We start from the raw sequence: 17,446 nt of genomic DNA, 5'->3' as shown, positions 1-17,446 counted from the left end.
CAGTCAAAACATGATTGGAGTTTTTTAAACGTTTTGAAAATTCGTTGGTCTAACAAGTCATTTTATCGATACGGTAATAAACCACGTCATCTGTTTCTCTTATTTGACTTTCAGGAAAGTGTAACTTAATTGGGCTTTTTAGACAAAATGTTAAGTTTGTTGGGTTTTTTTTTAACAGACAAAACATGATTGGGGTTTTTTGAACGGTTTGGAAACTTCGTTTAAGTCATTTTCCCTTTGTTTAATACATATTTGTGTGCACTAATTGTTTGATAAATGCAAATGATTGTAGCTATAGAACTCACACCAGCAAAAAGCTTTTTTTCTAAGGTCAGATTTGAGTCCTTCAAGGGCCTTCAATTCTTCGTTTCTAAATATTGGCTCGCACATGAAGTCATTTTTATCAACCAGGGATGTAAGGACCCGAGTGTGATTAAAAGTTCAAATTCTAAAGGGAAACCTTTGTACACTGGTCTCCTATCTTGAAGCTTTTGCAAGATTTCTTGATGAATGGTGGTGGACTTCATCATGAAAGTGTAATATTGCAGGAAGATTTTCAGCACTGCCACCTTCGTAGTTGTCAATGAGAATGCTTGTTAAACTTGTTAGAATGTTCAAGCCCTGCTATCTGTCCTTATGAACATTTGAGTTCATTTGCTCTGCTATCTTGATCGCAAACAACTTTCTTGCTCTGTTAAAAAGAAGCAGATTATTGATCACTTTATTGCTGGGAAAATGAAATTATTTTGGAAATCGTCAGTAATTTTTTTGTTCTTTTTTTTTTTTTTTTTTATTTTATTTTGATTGATGATTAGTACTTCGTATACATTTGAATACAGTTGGAAGGTCTCCTAGAAGTAAGAATTAATTAGCTTATGGTTATTAACTTTAAATGTTTTTTTTTTCATGAACTGTAAATCACTATTGTTTAAAAATCTAAAAATAATGCTCTATGTTGCTTGAAAATATAAACAAGTTATTGAATAAAGTAAACATTATATATTTTTTGTTCTTGGTTTATTAAAATAAGGAGTGTGTATTTGTATGATTATTTATCAAACTGGAATTGCAATTGCTATAAAGCAGCATAGAGTATGCAATACAAGCGTAGAGACGACTCCTTTCTTTCTTTTCTTGAAAGTGGGATCTAGTTTCTTGAGTACCTCATTGACAAAATGTGGTCTGAATAATGTCAAAGTGTTGAAGTATTCACCAAAATTGTGTTTGTCTTGCTGCCATTGTTGAGGGTACATAGGCTAGTGGTTGTTCATCTTCTTATGCAAGGATGTATGTGCTTGAACCAAAAAAATAAAAAAACATGTCTGATGAACAAAAGATGTCCACTTATTCTGTTTGAAGGATGATCAAATGATGATGTGCACTTAAAAAACAAAAATAATACATTAGTAAATTGATTGATTCTTTAAAAACAGAAAATCATGCAATAAGAAAACCAAGGTAAATCCACAAAGTGATATATAAGCATATACCAATGATTGTGCATCCACAACAGATTCTACACGAAGCATACCCATAATCTACACAAGATAATTTTGGAGCTCGCTAGCTGGATGCATATACTTGAGCCGTATGCCCTACAAAACTGAAAAAAAAAAAAAAAAAAAAAAAGACCATAGGATTCAAAATGTAAGAACACCCATGACAAGGTTATACTTATTCGCAAATCCTTTGAACGAGGTCCATTTGCTGCAAAAATTAATACATCTATCAAAATATTATATATATGCTAAAAAAACCGATGCAATGGAGTTCAAATTTTAACAGAAAGACACCTAGGGTCTAGACTACTCCTAAAGCTACTCCACTACTAACTACAGTGATTTTAAGCCTCCACACCCTCCTATCTAGAGTCATCTCCTTGGTAAGACTCAACTTCTTCAAAGTCTAACCTCATGAAACAAGATACACAGATTAACTAAGAAAGTGGTACCTTGACACAGTAAGAGGCGGAATTGTCAAGCTCTCCAACTCCTAGGCCTGGGCCTCCAATACTAGCTAAAGCTTTTAAACATCTTGCAGCAGCTTTCCTGACAATGAATGATTTATCTCCAACACCCATTCCGTGATTATGCGAAATGCTTCTGCATATTTAGGTAAAGAGCCATTGCCACCTGAACCCTCGAGAGCATTTCTAAGCATCTGCAAAGCCTCTCGCCTCACAAAATCCTAAGCATAATGCAGTGAAAATGGCATAAGAGGAAAACAATCTCACAAAGAATGTTTGAAAATATGACAGGGTAGACACAAAGAAGGTCTGAGGTCTATAAGGTTAACTCGGAAAATTTCATCAATTTTGCTACACTGTTAGGAATAATCTGGAAAGTAGTTTAGTTAAATTAGGATTTCTTTTTCTTGGTCAACAAGTCTAGGAAAAGTAGAGGTCACGTTTTTTAGTTTCCTATATATAGGTGTATTTATTTGCTTTTCTTTTTTTGATGAAGAACTTGAGTTTTAAGCATTAAAGTTTTCTCCTTGCTCCTTCATATTTTTTCCAGCACGTTTTTTTCTTTGCTGTCAATTTTTCTTCTTTGTTTGTTTTGCTTTCTTCCTGCTTTGTTTTGATTCATAATAGCAGATTAAAGCAAGCAAATTATCATTGTTTAAGAAGTTTAAACCAACATTTGGTATAAGAGCGAATCTGGTGCGATGTCGAACAAAGAAGGATTGGTTACTCTTCAATACCCAATGCTGTCTAAGACGAATTACGCAGCATAGTCTATTAAGATGAAGATTTATATACAAGCTCAAGAGATGTGGGAAGCTGTAGAGCCAAAGAATCCACAAAATCCGGTGGGTGTGAAGAGAGACAAGATGGCGATGGCTGCCATCTACCAAGCAATTCCGGAGGAGGTTCTATTAACGATTTCGGAGAAGCAAACGCAAAGGAAGCTTGGGAAACACTCAAGACAATGTACTTGGGAGCAGACAAAACAGCCAAAGTTCAAACTCTCAAAGCTGAATTTGAGATGATGAACATGAGTGAATCAGAGACTGTGGATGATTTTTCTGCAAAACTTGGAGGTATTGTGAGCAATGTTCGTGCTCTTGGTGAAACCGTTCAAGAATCCTATGTAGTAAAAACGTTGTTACGAGTTGTGCCTTCCAAATTTGTTCAACTTGCATCAACAATTGAACAATTTGGAGATCTAGAGGAGATGATGTTTGAAGAGGTGGTCGGAAGATTAAAAGCTCATGAGATTCATATTGGGGTTCATAAAGAACCCGAGGAGAAGAAGCTATTATTAACGCATGAAGAGTGGATGGAACGAGCAAAGAAGAAAAATAATGAAGATCGTTCAAAACAACGGAAAAACAATTATAACAATAATCGAGGTGGAAAAGGACGAGGACAAGGAAGAGGTGGTTACAACAACTCCAACAAAGGATGAGGTGGTGGTAATCAACAAAACAAAGGAAAGAATGAATCGTATCATCCTCGTGATAAATCAAAAGTTAAATGTTATAATTGTCAAGAGTTTGGTCATTAAACTGCTGAGTGTAAGAACCCACGTCGTGAGAGGAAGCATGAAGCTAACCTAACTCAAGGACATAATGATCAAGAGCCGACACTTCTGCTTGTAGCCCAAGTAAACGATGAAATTTACTTGAATGAGGGAAAAGTTAATCCCAAGCTAAGATCAAGTGAAGAAACTCCAACCCAATCAAAAGTGTGGTATCTTGACAATGGAGCAAGCAACCACATGACTGGCGAAAAAGGCAAATTCAGAACACTTGATCAGTCTACTAGAAGTTATGTGAAATTTGGTGATGGATCTAGAGTTCGAATAGAGGGGAAGGGTTCAATCATGTTTAAATGCAAGAATGGTGAAAGTAGATTATTGAAAGAGGTATACTATATACCAAGGTTATGTAGCAATATTATTAGTTTGGGACAATTAGCTCAACATGGAGATCGGATTGTGATGCTTGGAGTATATTTATGGATTCATGATCCACAAGGAAAACTATTATTGAAAGTTCAACAATCAAGCAATCGTTTGTACAAGGCCATACTTGAAGAAGAAGTTTCGAAGTGCTTACTTGTAGAACAAGGCGAGGCATCTTGGCTATGGTACAAGCGGTTTGGACATGTTAACTTTAATGCACTAAAACACATGGCTGATACAAGTATGGTGGAAGGCTTACCCAAAATTGATGTTCCTACAAGCTTGTGTGAATCTTGCTTGATCTCCAAGCAAGCTCGAAAATCCTATCTAAAGCACACCAAATTTAGAGCTAAAGAACGGCTAGAACTCATGCATGGAGATCTTTATGGTCCGATCACACCACCAACACCAGCTGGAAATAGATATTTTATGTTACTTGTCGATAACTATACACAAGTTATGTGGGTTTATATGTTGAAAAATAAGGATGACGCTTTAATTGTTTTTAAGAAATTTAGCGCACAAGTTGAAGCTGAAACGGGTTTAAAATTAAAAGTTTTTCGAACCGATCGTGGTTGTGAATTTTTATCAACACAATTCACAACATATTGTGAAGAAACCGGGTTGAAACGCCACTATACAACACCTTATTCCCCGCAACAAAATGGTGTTGTAGAAAGACACAACCAAACAGTAGTAGAGATGGCGAGAAGCAATATAAAAGGCATGAATGTTCCAGAAGTCCTATAGGGTGAAGCCATAAGTCACTCAGTCTACATCCTAAATCATATAACCACAAAAGCCTTAAAAGAGTCAACACCTTACGAGCTATGGACCGGTCGGAAGCCAAACATTGATCATTTGAGAGTTTATGGGTGTGTTGCTTATGCAAAAATAGTCGGCACACATCTAAAAAAAACTCGATGATAGAAGTAAGAAGCTAGTACACTTGGGAGTTGAAAAAGGTACAAAAGGTTATCGACTACTTGATCCGAAAACTGGAGCAATTCGAGTGGGAAGAGATGTAATTCTTGAAGAAGATGCTAAGTGGGAGTGGGGACCTACAACAAAGTTCAAAGTCATGAAAAATGGAACATTCACCTTTGATATCATGCTTGATATTGAAGCTGAACAAGAAGAAGATATCCGTCCAAATTTTGATGAAGAATATACACCACAAGATAGCCCAGTTACACCTCAATCATCATTTGATAGTTCATCTGAAAGTGAAGCTCCACAAAGATATCGAAGTTTGGCCGATATTTACGAAGAAAGTGATGAACTTATGTTTTTACAAGATGAAGAAGAACCGGTAAATTTATCAAGTGCAAGTGAAAGTGATGAATGGATGGAAGCTATGAAAACTGAGTTAAGTGCATTTGAGAAAAATAAAACATGGAGTTTAGTCGAGTTGCCAAAGGATAGAAGACCTATTGGTTTAAAGTGGGTGTACAAGATCAAACGAGACCCGAATGGAAAAATATTAAAATATAAAGCAAGGCTAGTCGCTAAAGGCTACGTACAAAAACAAGGCATAGATTTTGATGAAGTGTTCTCACCGGTTGCTCGTTTGGAAACCATTCAAATCATACTTGCTCTTGCTGCTTCAAATGGATGGAATGTACATCACCTTGATGTAAAATCAGCTTTCTTAAATGGCAATTTAGAAGAAGAAGTTTATGTGACACAACCGGAGGGAGTCGTGAAGAAAGATAAACCAAAAATGGTGTACAGATTAGCAAAAGCTTTGTATGGTTTGCGCCAAGCTCCACGAGCTTGGAATTTTTGCTTTAAACCAATGCATGAAAGAGATGGGGTTTGAAAGGTGTCCACAAGAGTATGCAATTTACATGAAGAAAAAGAAGGGGAGCATACTAATAATTGGTGTCTATGTTGATGATCTAATTGTCACCGGAAGTCACAAGGATGAGATAATCAAGTTCAAACAACAAATGAGCAAGGAGTTTGAAATGAGTGACCTTGGGATGCTAACTTACTATTTAGGCATCGAGGTTAATCAACATAAAAATGGTCTCACATTAAGACAAACGAATTATGCTAACACCATCCTAAAGAAGGCTGGGATGTTTTATTGTAATCCTTGCAAGTACCCTATGGAGTCAAAACTACAATTGACTAAGGATGAAGAAGGTGAACTCGTGGATCCTACCTCATATCGAAGCATCATAGGAGGGCTAAGATATCTTACTCAGACACGACCTGACATAGCTAATTCTGTAGGCATTGTGAGTCGTTTCATGGAGAAACCAACCAAGCAACATCAAGTAGCTGTGAAGCACATACTAAGGTATGTAAAAGGAACTATTGACTATGGTTTATCATATACGAAAGGTGGAAAGAATTGTGTGATTGGATACACTGATAGTGATCTAGCAAGAGATGTTGAAGATAGAAAAAGTACAAGTGGAATGGCGTTTTAATTAGACAACAATCTTGTTACTTGGAGCTCACAAAAGCAAAAGTTTGTTGCATTGTCATCATGTGAAGCATAATTTATGGCAGCTAATAATGCAAAATGTCAACGCATTTGGATAAGTAGGTTGCTTGGTGTGTTGACCGGAAGAAAACTTGGTCCATTTGAATTGAATGTTGATAACAAGTTAGCTTTGGATTTGATGAAATATCCAGTCTTTCATGGATGAAGTAAACATATTGATACAAGATATCACTTCATTCGTGGTCATATAGAAATAGGCAATGTTATAGTAAAACATGTAAATACTAATGAGCAGAAAGCTGGCATCTTGACCAAGCCTATGAACAAAGTGAAGTTTGAAGCAATGCGAAAGTTGCTTGGAGTAAAAGACGCGATGATTCCAGATTAAGGGGAGAATGTTAGGAATAATCTGGAAAGTAGTTTAGTTAAATTAGGATTTCTTTTTCTTGGTCAACAAGTCTAGGAAAAGTAGAGGTCACGTTTTTTAGTTTCCTATATATGGGTGTATTTATTTGCTTTTCTTTTTTTGATGAAGAACTTGAGTTTTAAGCATTAAAGTTTTCTCCTTGCTCCTTCATATTTTTTCCAGCACATTTTTTTCTTTGTTGTCAATTTTCCTTCTTTATTTGTTTTGCTTTCTTCCTGCTTTGTTTTGATTCATAATAGCAGATTAAAGCAAGAAAATTATCATTGTTTAAGAAGTTTAAACCAACATACACTACTTGTAGTTTCTAGCAAGCCAGAAGTGATTTTCTTCCTAAATAACCGATATAGCTCCCCCAAGCATTGTGCAGCACCTATATTCATTGCAAACAAATATGAATTCCCAAAAGACATGGCAGAAACTCACACAGATAACAAGAAAATGAAAACAAAATTATATCAAATCGTGGGGATTAACTAAACAAGATGAATAAGTAGGCACTGGAGTAAGTAACTTCATCAGTTGATTATTAAGACACAAGTTTTATGGAGCTTTAAAACAACCAATCAATCAATCTTACCAACATACACAACCAACCATCTACGAGGTTACAATGACACCACCGCTGGCAAACATGTTAAAAGTTCTACTTGTTATAAATAAACTGACATGTTGAATGCATGTATGCTTCATGTTGTATGCAACAAAAAAAGTTGGTAAAATATTTTTATTTATTAATATATGGTCTACTCTCTACGCAGTTGAAGTTCAATAATAACTCTATTGCTGTCACAATTGTCAATGTATAACAAAAATGAGAACAATGTACTTATAAATCATATATTGAAAGATATTTTAGGAGTAATCATTAGGAATTAATTAAATCCATATCAAAGATAGGCATGCATATCGAATTCAAACATAAAATAGATAGACATACCAGTTATTCGCAAGGCTTCATTATCCTTTCCATCAGAGAGGAAGCCCTGAAGGTTGCTGACTCTTGACTAGATTGAGATATTATCCCCTTTATAAATGATTTTACCCATTGCAGCAGATGCCAGATGACGCACAGAGCGCCTTGCACCAAGAACCTGTAGAGAAAAGAGTACTCCTCGCATTTTCTTTGCCACAGAAGTACAGACTCCTGATAATTTCAAATTAATTATTCAGATGTGGAAACTGCCATCATAAACTCCTAATCCCTCAATTATTAATTAAGGAGTCAACATTCAACTTATGTGATTCAAACCCTACTTCCTAGATTCAAGCTTTAGAGAACATCAAGTTTTGGTTTTAAGAATTAGTCCAAAGGTGTTCAAATAGTTGGGTGTAGTTTGTCATCAATTCACAATCAATATGTTTTAATGACGTAAACCGAACAAAACAATCATATTAAAAGTGAACTGAAACAAATCATACGTATCACAAAGAAATCTAGACAGTCGCATACCTTAGGCTCGTCGTGAATGGATAAAATGAGATCGGAAAGAAGATCGAAGTAGAGGAGAGGATCTGGAAGCTTGTGAGATGCAGAAGCGACTATAGATCTCCTCATTCATGTTATTCATTGCCTCCTATAACCACCATCCTTCACCACCTCCTCTGATTTTCATGGACCCGAGCCATTACTCCAGCCACCGAGCGGAGCCCTAAAGTCGATCAAACCTCGGTGGTCTGGAATATCACGTGATGCACATCAGCAAAGATGTGAGCCTGAAGTAGGCCCTCAATTCTTAACTCCATGCCGGAGTACTTGATCTGATATACGAGCTTGTTTGCGTTATTCCTTTAGGATAAACAAAAGGGATTCAGTAGTGGTGGAGGCGGATTAGGGTTTACAGAGAAAAGGAGAAGGAGATAGTGAAGGTTGTCGGTTGGTGGAGAGGATGAATTCGTTATTCCTTCCCGAACAGCAACAACTTGATTAGAGAACGAAACTTGCAAATGAGGTCTAAGGTTTACATAGATGAAACGCGTGGTTTTTAATTTTTTAGGATCTCATTTCCCCCCTGGTATTAAAGGATGGAACGCGCGTTCCATAAAATTTATAAAGCGACGGTCTTAGATGACGCATTTTATTATAGGTTCCCTCTGGTTTTTTTTTTTAGATACTAATTTAAGGGCATGCAATAATGCGTGACCTAAATTGTTAAATTTTTTGAAGAGACGACACTTTTTTAATGTCACTCTCTTTTGCGTAACATAAATCAATGCGTGTCGTGGTTTGCGCGTCATAAAAGGGTCTTTTTCTTGTAGTGACTAGGGGTTGGGACTTCCTTGCTACGCGTGCGGGTCCTGTGCTTTCAGTGGTACGGGCCCGTACTACCTTCCATACCTACCAATATTTGTCTAACAGGATCATTACAACACCCTAACAATAATCACAACCATAACCATACAATCAATCCTCACTCCCTAGAGGAAAGGCTAAACATCTCAAAATTGGTCGGCTGACCCCACATGACTCATCTTTGAAACTTCCACCAACCATGCAACACTCATGTATGCTAGCCTTACATAACTCTAGACCCTATAAACATTCAAATATCTGATCCTACCCTAAGCCCTTCATGAAACAAGAACAGGAAACAAGGCAAAGCCAAACATTCTCAGACTATAAGATGTTAGTGATGTACAACCATATTGCATACACTAAGAAACTATAGTAATGATGTCAATTCGATAAATTAAAGGTCCTAGGCTATCAGGCATCATATAATTAGGTAATTCTATCATGAAATTCCTGAAGATCCCTAGCCTATCATTAGCATGCTGCTCATATCACAATATCAATAACAATATGGTATTTTGTGGTCTGCTTACTGGCTCCGGCTGATCGTACATATTTCATCCTAAAAATCATTTGAAAATCATTTTAAAATCTTTTTCCTTAGTTTAAGACTAGATTCAAATGAGTGTTCATCCAATTCACTCAAACCAAGGCTCTGATACCAACTTGTAACATTCAGAAAATTCTTGACAATTTTAAACTTTTAATAATCCCAAAACTATCATTGTTTACAAATTGTTTTCAAAATAAGTTCTACATCAGAGAAATCTACAAACCATGAAACAAAAACATGAGGAGGTGCACGATCATGCCTTCTCATTTCCGTGAACCTCTGAGGTACCTGAAACATAATCTAAAACAGTAAGCCCAAAGCTTAATGAGTTCCCCCAAAATACCGATACATAACAAATAGCACAAATATAATAACATCATGTAATGGGTCCACATCTAACATACTGGATTACCCCTAAGCACATAGCATAAATCTGGATTTCCCCATGGGCCCACAACTTATGTCTGGCTTGTTCCCCGACCTTATCAGTCTCCGGACTGAATACCACTAAGCCCTCAGTACAAGTATGATGTGCCCTTCCCGACCCTCAACTCATATCTAGAATGCTCATGAGCCCTCAGTATGAGTCTGGCATGCCCTTCCCGACCCTCAGCTTATATCTGTCTTGCTCCAGGGTTTGTTGGCTACATCACAGAGCATTACAACCTCAACCCATCCCACACAATATGTCGACATATAACAGATAATAACATATTCAGATAAACAGACAGTATCACAGGTAGTCCTACAGATCTACCAGACTAGCATATCAAGACTAGCATGCATATCAATTCCATACTAAACATATCAACAATATCAGGTTATCAAACCAAAGGGCCAGCCCTGGTGCCTCCGACTGCTGGCTCACGAAAATCCTAGACTATCATAACAAAACAAACATCCAATTAACAATTGGATTAGCATCCTTGACTAAGGATCCATACTTAGGGTAAATGTCCACTTTACCCTTTACGTAATTGGGCCAAGGCCCAAGTCCAAACTTTGGATCCAAAAGGCCAAAATTACTTCAACACCCATAATTGGTCCAATTTTCCAAATTAGGCCCAATTCCTTATTGGGCTTTATCCTAAGGTCCAACCCTCAAACTAGCCCAAACAATCATACTCAGAAAGTCCAATAAGGGCCGAAGCATTCGAGCCCAAAAGGTGGCACAAAACTCGAAGCCCAAACTCAAAAGTCCAACAGACGACGTACGTTGGGCGTACTCTAGTGGTACGTGGGGCGTACGCGAGCCTCGCATTGACCACCATCGGGGTGGCTGACCGAGTACGTTGGGCATACTCTTGCCTACGCGGTGCGTACCCTCGTAGATCCCAAAAGTCCACTAAGTGCTTAATGGCTTAAGCACTTAAACCTATATTACAGATCCATGGTCCAAATGCACCCAAGAGTCATAAAGTCTCCAAGTTGATGTCTTTACATGTTCAAAAGTTCTTAATACAAGGTATTAATCCATTAAGACTCTTTTTCCAAATGCATGAGACACTCCTGGACATAGGGACCTCATTTTTATGACTAAGGACCCTTCTTAGGGTCTAGAAGGACCGTTCAAATGTCCAAAACCAAACATGCACAACAATGGGACTCTTAGTGACAAAAGAACCTCATAAAGCTACCAAGATGAGATCTAAGCAAACCAAGCATTAAGGTAGAAACTTTTTACCTTCTGGAGCTTCCCAAGAAGATGATGATCCAAGGTCTACAAGCTTGCTTTTTCTTCCTAGACTCCTTGATGCACTTCCTTCTACTTTAAGCACACAAATAACACACTTTAAGCTCAAAACACACTCTTATAGGGGTTAGGGTTGATGGGTTTTGAGCATCCTAACACTCCTATGGTGTACAAGCAACCCTAGAAACCTTGAATCTATGTTTTCTCAATTATACATGCAAACTTTCATTTTCCAAGGTTTTCATCCTAACTAGCATATAATGGAGTATATGTAATATAAAACTAGTAGATTAACATACCTTTCTTGTAGCTTTGATTCCTTAAGACCTTGCGAGCATAGCACCCCAAGTGTGATGCCTCAAATGTCTCACACAACACCACAACTATTGGAATGGCTTGAGAGAAGAGCACTTGTACTCAAAAAATTCTGCCAGCCCTCACTTGTATCTCTAGTGGACGATTTTACTTGCTATGAGGTCCTTTATATAGTGTGTCACATGTAGGGTTACACCATGAAAACCCTAATGTGCATGACTTTTCATTTCCTCCATGATCCATTGGTTTTTAACCTCCATGGAGCATCCATGGATCACCCTATGGGTTTTAGCCCAATCTAATGAACCATGGATCATAAGTCCACTATATAAGAATGAATGATTTACACAATCAATCCCCATGTGTTTAATTCGTCTCTTTTGATGAAAAAATTGTTTCGAAATTAGTTGTTGATCAATACTAATCAAATAACATGTTTTCATATTAATATATTAGAACTTATAATATATGAACAAATCACAAGTATTCTTTTCTCATTTGTCTATCCAATTGCTCTGATGCCATGCAACCCAAATGGACCATGCTAAGTCGGGTCAAGTACATACCAAATATAGTTATGGACTTAGACACCTTATCCAATAGTCTCCCACTTGGATAAGTCTAATAACTATGGCTGCAAGTATGACTTCAGGATCCGATCAGCAATCGTAGCTCTTCAAAGTCTCATGGAACTGGAACACGCCATTTAAGATAAATGATTATATAATCCTCTGTTCTCAAGATATTAACCGAAAAAATACACAACGTCATACTTATTGTCCAACTGTTTGTTTCCTAATTTCCGATTTGTTTTACATAGAATTTAATCGAACACATCAATTTAGTTCTGACCGGGCCCAACACATAAGTCAAAACAAAATCATCAAGGGGCCCAAGGTATCGCTTTTAATCCTCCAAGTACTAAAAGGAACAAATAAACTTCGACTCATATGCTTGTACTAGCTATTCATCAAGTTGAACACAACAACACGTTTTATATAATCATGTTACTGATACGGTTTCGCACTATCAATGTTCAATTAACTCACAGCCAGCAACACGTATCTCTTGGTTTGAAGACTTATATGATATTACCATCTCACGATCACTCAAGATAAATTCCATGAAGTGATACAAGTGAGCGTGGGTTGAATCCGATACTCAGACCTTATGACCACTCATGAAAGTTGCAGCAACCATTGCTATGTCTAATACAATTCAAACAATTCTACAAACCTAATTCATGATAGTCTTAATTCAACACCTACTTCCAAAGTATGAACGACTGTCTATGGTTTTGAGTAATATAATTATTCAGGAAGTCAAAACATGCAAAATGAAACAATAGTAAATGATTGACACAAGACACTACCATACTAGTAAATATAGAAACCTTTTATTTAAACATCAAATGTCAATTACATTTCAACTATTACACGTTTCGAAAGCTATCTAATTACTAGAACTAATATCATCCATCAACCTAATGCACCTAACATGTTGTATAAGCTTAACCCTATCCAGTCCCTTCGTGAGGGGATCTGTCAGGTTCTCATCTGATGATAACCTCTTTGTCACGAGGAGTCCTACTTCTATACGATGTCTAATTAAGTGGTATTCTCTGTCGATGTGCCTGGATCTGTTGTGATCCCTTGGTTCCATGGCTAAGGTAACTACACTCTCGTTATCACAGAAAATCCCCATAGGCTCCTTTATAGCTGGTACAACTCCAAGGTCTCGAATGAAGTTCTTTAGCCATATTCCCTCCTTTGTCGCCTCGCTTGTTCCTATATACTCTAATTCGCAAGTTGAATCAACTATTGTCTCTTGCTTGGAACTTTTCTAAGTAATTTCTCCTCAATTTAGAGTAAAGACCTAGCCTGACTGAGAGCAGAAATTATCCCTATCAGTCTGAAAGTCAGCATCGCTATACCCTGCTACTGTCAAGTCATCACTCCCACCGATGGTAAGGACCTAGTCCCTAGTCCTCCGTAGGTACTTGAGAATGTTCTTCACCATAGTCTAATGAGCCTTCCCAGGGTTCCCTTGATATCTGATGATCATGCTCAAAGAAAAAGCCACATCTGGGCGAGTACAAGTCATAGCATACATGATTGAGCCCACAACGGAAGCATATGGTACATGACTCATTTTAGCTATCTCAGCCTCTGTACTCGGACTCTGAGTCTTACTCAGTTTGGCATTACACTGGATTGGCAAGTCACCTTTCTTGGAATCCTTCATGTTGAACCTTTTCAGCACCTTATTCAAGTAGGTACTTTGACTAAGTCCAATTAGTCTCTTACTTCTGTCTCTCAGTATCCTTATTCCCAGAATATAGGTAGCTTCTCCAAGGTCCTTCATAGCAAAACACTTCCCAAGCCAGGAGTTAACCTCCTGCAAGGTTAGCATGTCGTTTTCTATGAGTAGTATGTCATCGATATACAATACCAAAAAGCTAATTATACTCCCACTAGTCGTGACATATACACAGGACTTATCCTCGCTTCTTGAAAAAACAAACTCTTTGTCTTTATTCATCGAAATAAAGATTCCATCTACGAGATGCTTGTTTCAATCCATAAATGGTCCTCTCAAGCTTACACACTCTATTAGGGTACTTTGCATCGACAAAACCCTCTGGCTGACTCATGTAAACATCCTCGACCAACTTCCCACTAAGGAAAGCGGTTTTGACATCCATTTGCCATATTTCATAATCATGAAATGCAGCTATGGCTAGCATAACCCTAATAGACTTAATCTTCGCTGCTGGTGAGAAGGTCTTATCATATTCAACTCCTGGATTTTGAGTAAAGCCCTTCGCAACCAGTCGCACCTTATAAGTGTGTACTTTCCCATCCATGTCGGTCTTCTTCTTGAAGATCCATCTGCACCCAACTATCTTACGACCCGACACATTGTCAACCAAGTTCCAAACTTTATTGACATGCATGGACTGAATTTCGTTGTGCATAGCCTCTTGCCATTTGACTGACTCAGGGCCTGCCATGGCTTCCTTGTTGTTGTTAGGTTCATCCAGATTAATCAGTGTACTATCACTGATCAATGTATCACCTTCTACAGTAATAGGGAAACAATAATAATGCTCAGGTGCATTCCTAACTCTAGTGGAACGCCTCAGAGATACAGACTCGTCAACTGGTTCAACAGGAGTTTCCTCCTCAGGTTGATGGCTAGTGTTTGAGGTTCCTTCACCGCTCGACTCTTGAAGATCTTCAAGGTCAATTTGCCTCCCACTGTTTCCGTGGCTTATGAATTCTATCTTACGAAAGACTCCTCTCCTTGCTACAAAGACCACATTTTCACTCGGTCTGTAGAAGAGGTAACCAAAGGATTTCTATGGGTAGCCGATGAAAATACACCGCTTACTTTGAGGTTCGAGCTTGTCGTGAGTCTCGCGTCTCACGAAAGCCTCGCAACCCCAAATATTGATGTGGTCTAATGTGGGAGCTTTCCCAGTCCACATCTCGTGAGGTGTTTTGGCAACCCTTTTAGTTGGAACTAGATTAAGGATGTGGGCAGTAGTCTCTAAGGCATACCCCCAACAAGAGATTGGTAATGAAGCTCCACTCATCATGGAATGAACCATGTCCAAAAAAGTTCGATTATGCCTCTCAGCCACACCCTTCAGCTGTGGTGTCCTAGGAGGTGTCAGTTATGAGACAATCCCACATTCCTTAAGATAGTCAAGGAACTCGATACTAAGACACTCACCACCCCAATCAGATCGGAGCATCATTATCTTCATGTCCAGCTGTTTCTCCACTTCTTGCTTGAACTCTTTGAAGTTTTGAAAGGTTTCTGACTTATGCTTGATTAAGTAGACATAGCCATATCTACTGTAACTATCAGTAAAAGTCACATAGAAGCGGTTAGCATTCCTTGTGGCGTTTCTGAAGGGTCCACACACATCTATGTGTATGAGGTCCAACAAATCCTCACCCCTTTCACAAGAACCAGTGAAGGGTGACTTAGTCATTTTTCCAAGTAAACAAGATTCGCAACTATAATCTGACTTTTGGTCAAATGACTCCAAGACTCTAGCCTTTTGGATTTGGCCTATGCGCATCTTGTTAACATGTCCAAGACGACAATGCCACAAGGATGCTTTCTCCAAACTAATGGAAGAATCAATATGCAATACATTATTTCCTAAGTTGTCTACAACATTCATAGCTGTTGGATTAGGTGTCTAAGTTCATAAATATTTCTGGAATGTACTTGACCCGGTTGGCATTGTCCATTTGGGTTGCATGGCATTGCAACACTTGGATAAACTAAATGATAGAAAGGACACTTAAGGTTTATTAAAATATTATAAGTTCTAACATATTAATAATATTATTTAATTAGTATTGATCAAGAATTAATTTGGTGATCAAAAGGCGACTAATTAAATATATGGGGTTGATTGTGTAAATCATCCATTCTTTTATAGTGGGCTAATGATCCATGGTTTATTGAATTGGGCTAAAACCCATAGGGTGCTCCATGGATAGCCTATGGAGGTTATAAACCCATGGATCATGGAATATGAAAATCCATGTCAATTAGGGTTTACATGTTGTAACCCTACTTGTGACACAACTATAAAAGGACCCTATGGCTAGCAAAATCGGTACTACAAAGAAAGAACAAGAGGGCTAGCTAATTTTGAGTGTTAATGAACTTATCTTAAGGTTATTCCAAGAGTTGTGGTGTTGTGTGAAACATTTGAGGCATCACACTTGAGGTGCTAGGCTCACAAGGTTCTCAAGGAATCCAAGCAACAAGAAAGGTATGTTCTGTTACTAGCTTTTATGTTGCAAAGTTCCCCATGCCATGCTAGTTAGGTTAAGGACCTTGGAAAATCAAATTTACATGTATCTTTGTAAAACATAGATCCAAGGTTTCTAGGGTTGCATGTACACCTTAGGAGTGTTAGAATGCTCAAAACCCCTTCAGTGGTATCAGAGCCTGGTTTTTTTCTTGATACTTGATGCGACTTGTTGAAAAAACTCAAGATTTCTGCATTCTGCTGAGTGAACTCGTCGAGTCCATGGGGGGGACTCGACGAGTCCATGTGTAAATTCATCCTACTCGTCGGGTAGGTTCTTGCGCTCGATGAGTAGGAGGCCCTGAATGTTGATTTTCGAGTTTTGCTGCTAGAAGTGGACTAGAAACATTACCCTAAACTGTTTTGGTCTTATAAAACTTGCTTAGATGGTGTAATGATTATGCTAATCCATTTGCAACAAATATTATCAAAATTTCAAGTCTTATATGTGTTTTTTGTGATTCTTGAAATTATTGATATGAATGTTCGTGAATTTGTGAGTATGGTAGATCATAGGAATTATTTTGTTAGTTTAATTCTTCATCTTGATGTGTTTTAATGGAATCCATAATTTGTCGTCAAGTTATGGATTACCAAAAGTCTTTCCTTTAAAGGCCAGTAATAAACACATAGGTTACAAAAATGAAAAGTCTCTCATTTTAATAAACCATTAACTCATAAGTTATGAAAGATGAAAAGTTTTGAAAGTTACAAAACTTGCCCTCAAGTTTTGGAACATGCAAAGTCATTATAAAAACTTTAGTTCCAACCCCTGGAATTTTAAAAGTTAAAATTCAACCCTTATACTTTATAATATTATAAGTTTATATATATATATATATATATATATATATATATGTATGTATGTATGTATGTATGTATGTATTTATATATATCTATGTATAAGAACAAGTCGTTTTACCGTTAGTAGGCCTCATTCACGAAGTCGGTCTATAAGGGGG

At 37.6% G+C, this 17,446-nt stretch overlaps 1 protein-coding gene and 1 long non-coding RNA gene across 2 annotated transcripts; one reads left to right on the top strand and one right to left on the bottom strand.

Annotated features, from left to right (window-relative positions):
• Positions 1-231: 231 nt before the first annotated feature.
• On the bottom strand, positions 232-2,311 carry LOC122197814 (uncharacterized). Its single transcript, XR_006191506.2, has 3 exons — positions 1,952-2,311; positions 1,491-1,603; positions 232-1,381 (listed from the first exon to the last, which is right to left on the bottom strand). It is a non-coding gene; the product is annotated as an uncharacterized LOC122197814 (long non-coding RNA).
• Positions 2,312-5,758: 3,447 nt separating this feature from the next.
• On the top strand, positions 5,759-6,754 carry LOC111918402 (uncharacterized mitochondrial protein AtMg00810-like). The gene is made up of 3 exons (XM_023914072.1): positions 5,759-6,326; positions 6,432-6,556; positions 6,662-6,754. The coding sequence occupies exons 1-3, from the start codon at positions 5,759-5,761 to the stop codon at positions 6,752-6,754; spliced, it is 786 nt and encodes a 261-aa protein (XP_023769840.1).
• Positions 6,755-17,446: the final 10,692 nt, after the last annotated feature.

Source organism: Lactuca sativa, chromosome 4 (genome assembly GCF_002870075.4).
Source record: "Lactuca sativa cultivar Salinas chromosome 4, Lsat_Salinas_v11, whole genome shotgun sequence".
Taxonomy (NCBI): Eukaryota; Viridiplantae; Streptophyta; class Magnoliopsida; order Asterales; family Asteraceae; genus Lactuca; species Lactuca sativa.
Note: the sequence above shows the minus strand (reverse complement) of the source record. Positions and strands in the feature narration are given on the sequence as shown.

Bases quoted from the DNA above. Each gene is read 5' to 3' on its own strand.
- LOC111918402 (XM_023914072.1), top strand. From the start codon at position 5,759: ATGAAGAAAAAGAAGGGGAGCATACTAATAATTGGTGTCTATGTTGAT. The intron at 6,327-6,431 runs GTACAAGTGGAA...AATTTATGGCAG, and splicing joins AGATGTTGAAGATAGAAAAA to CTAATAATGCAAAATGTCAA. The intron at 6,557-6,661 runs GTCTTTCATGGA...ACTAATGAGCAG, and splicing joins TGGATTTGATGAAATATCCA to AAAGCTGGCATCTTGACCAA.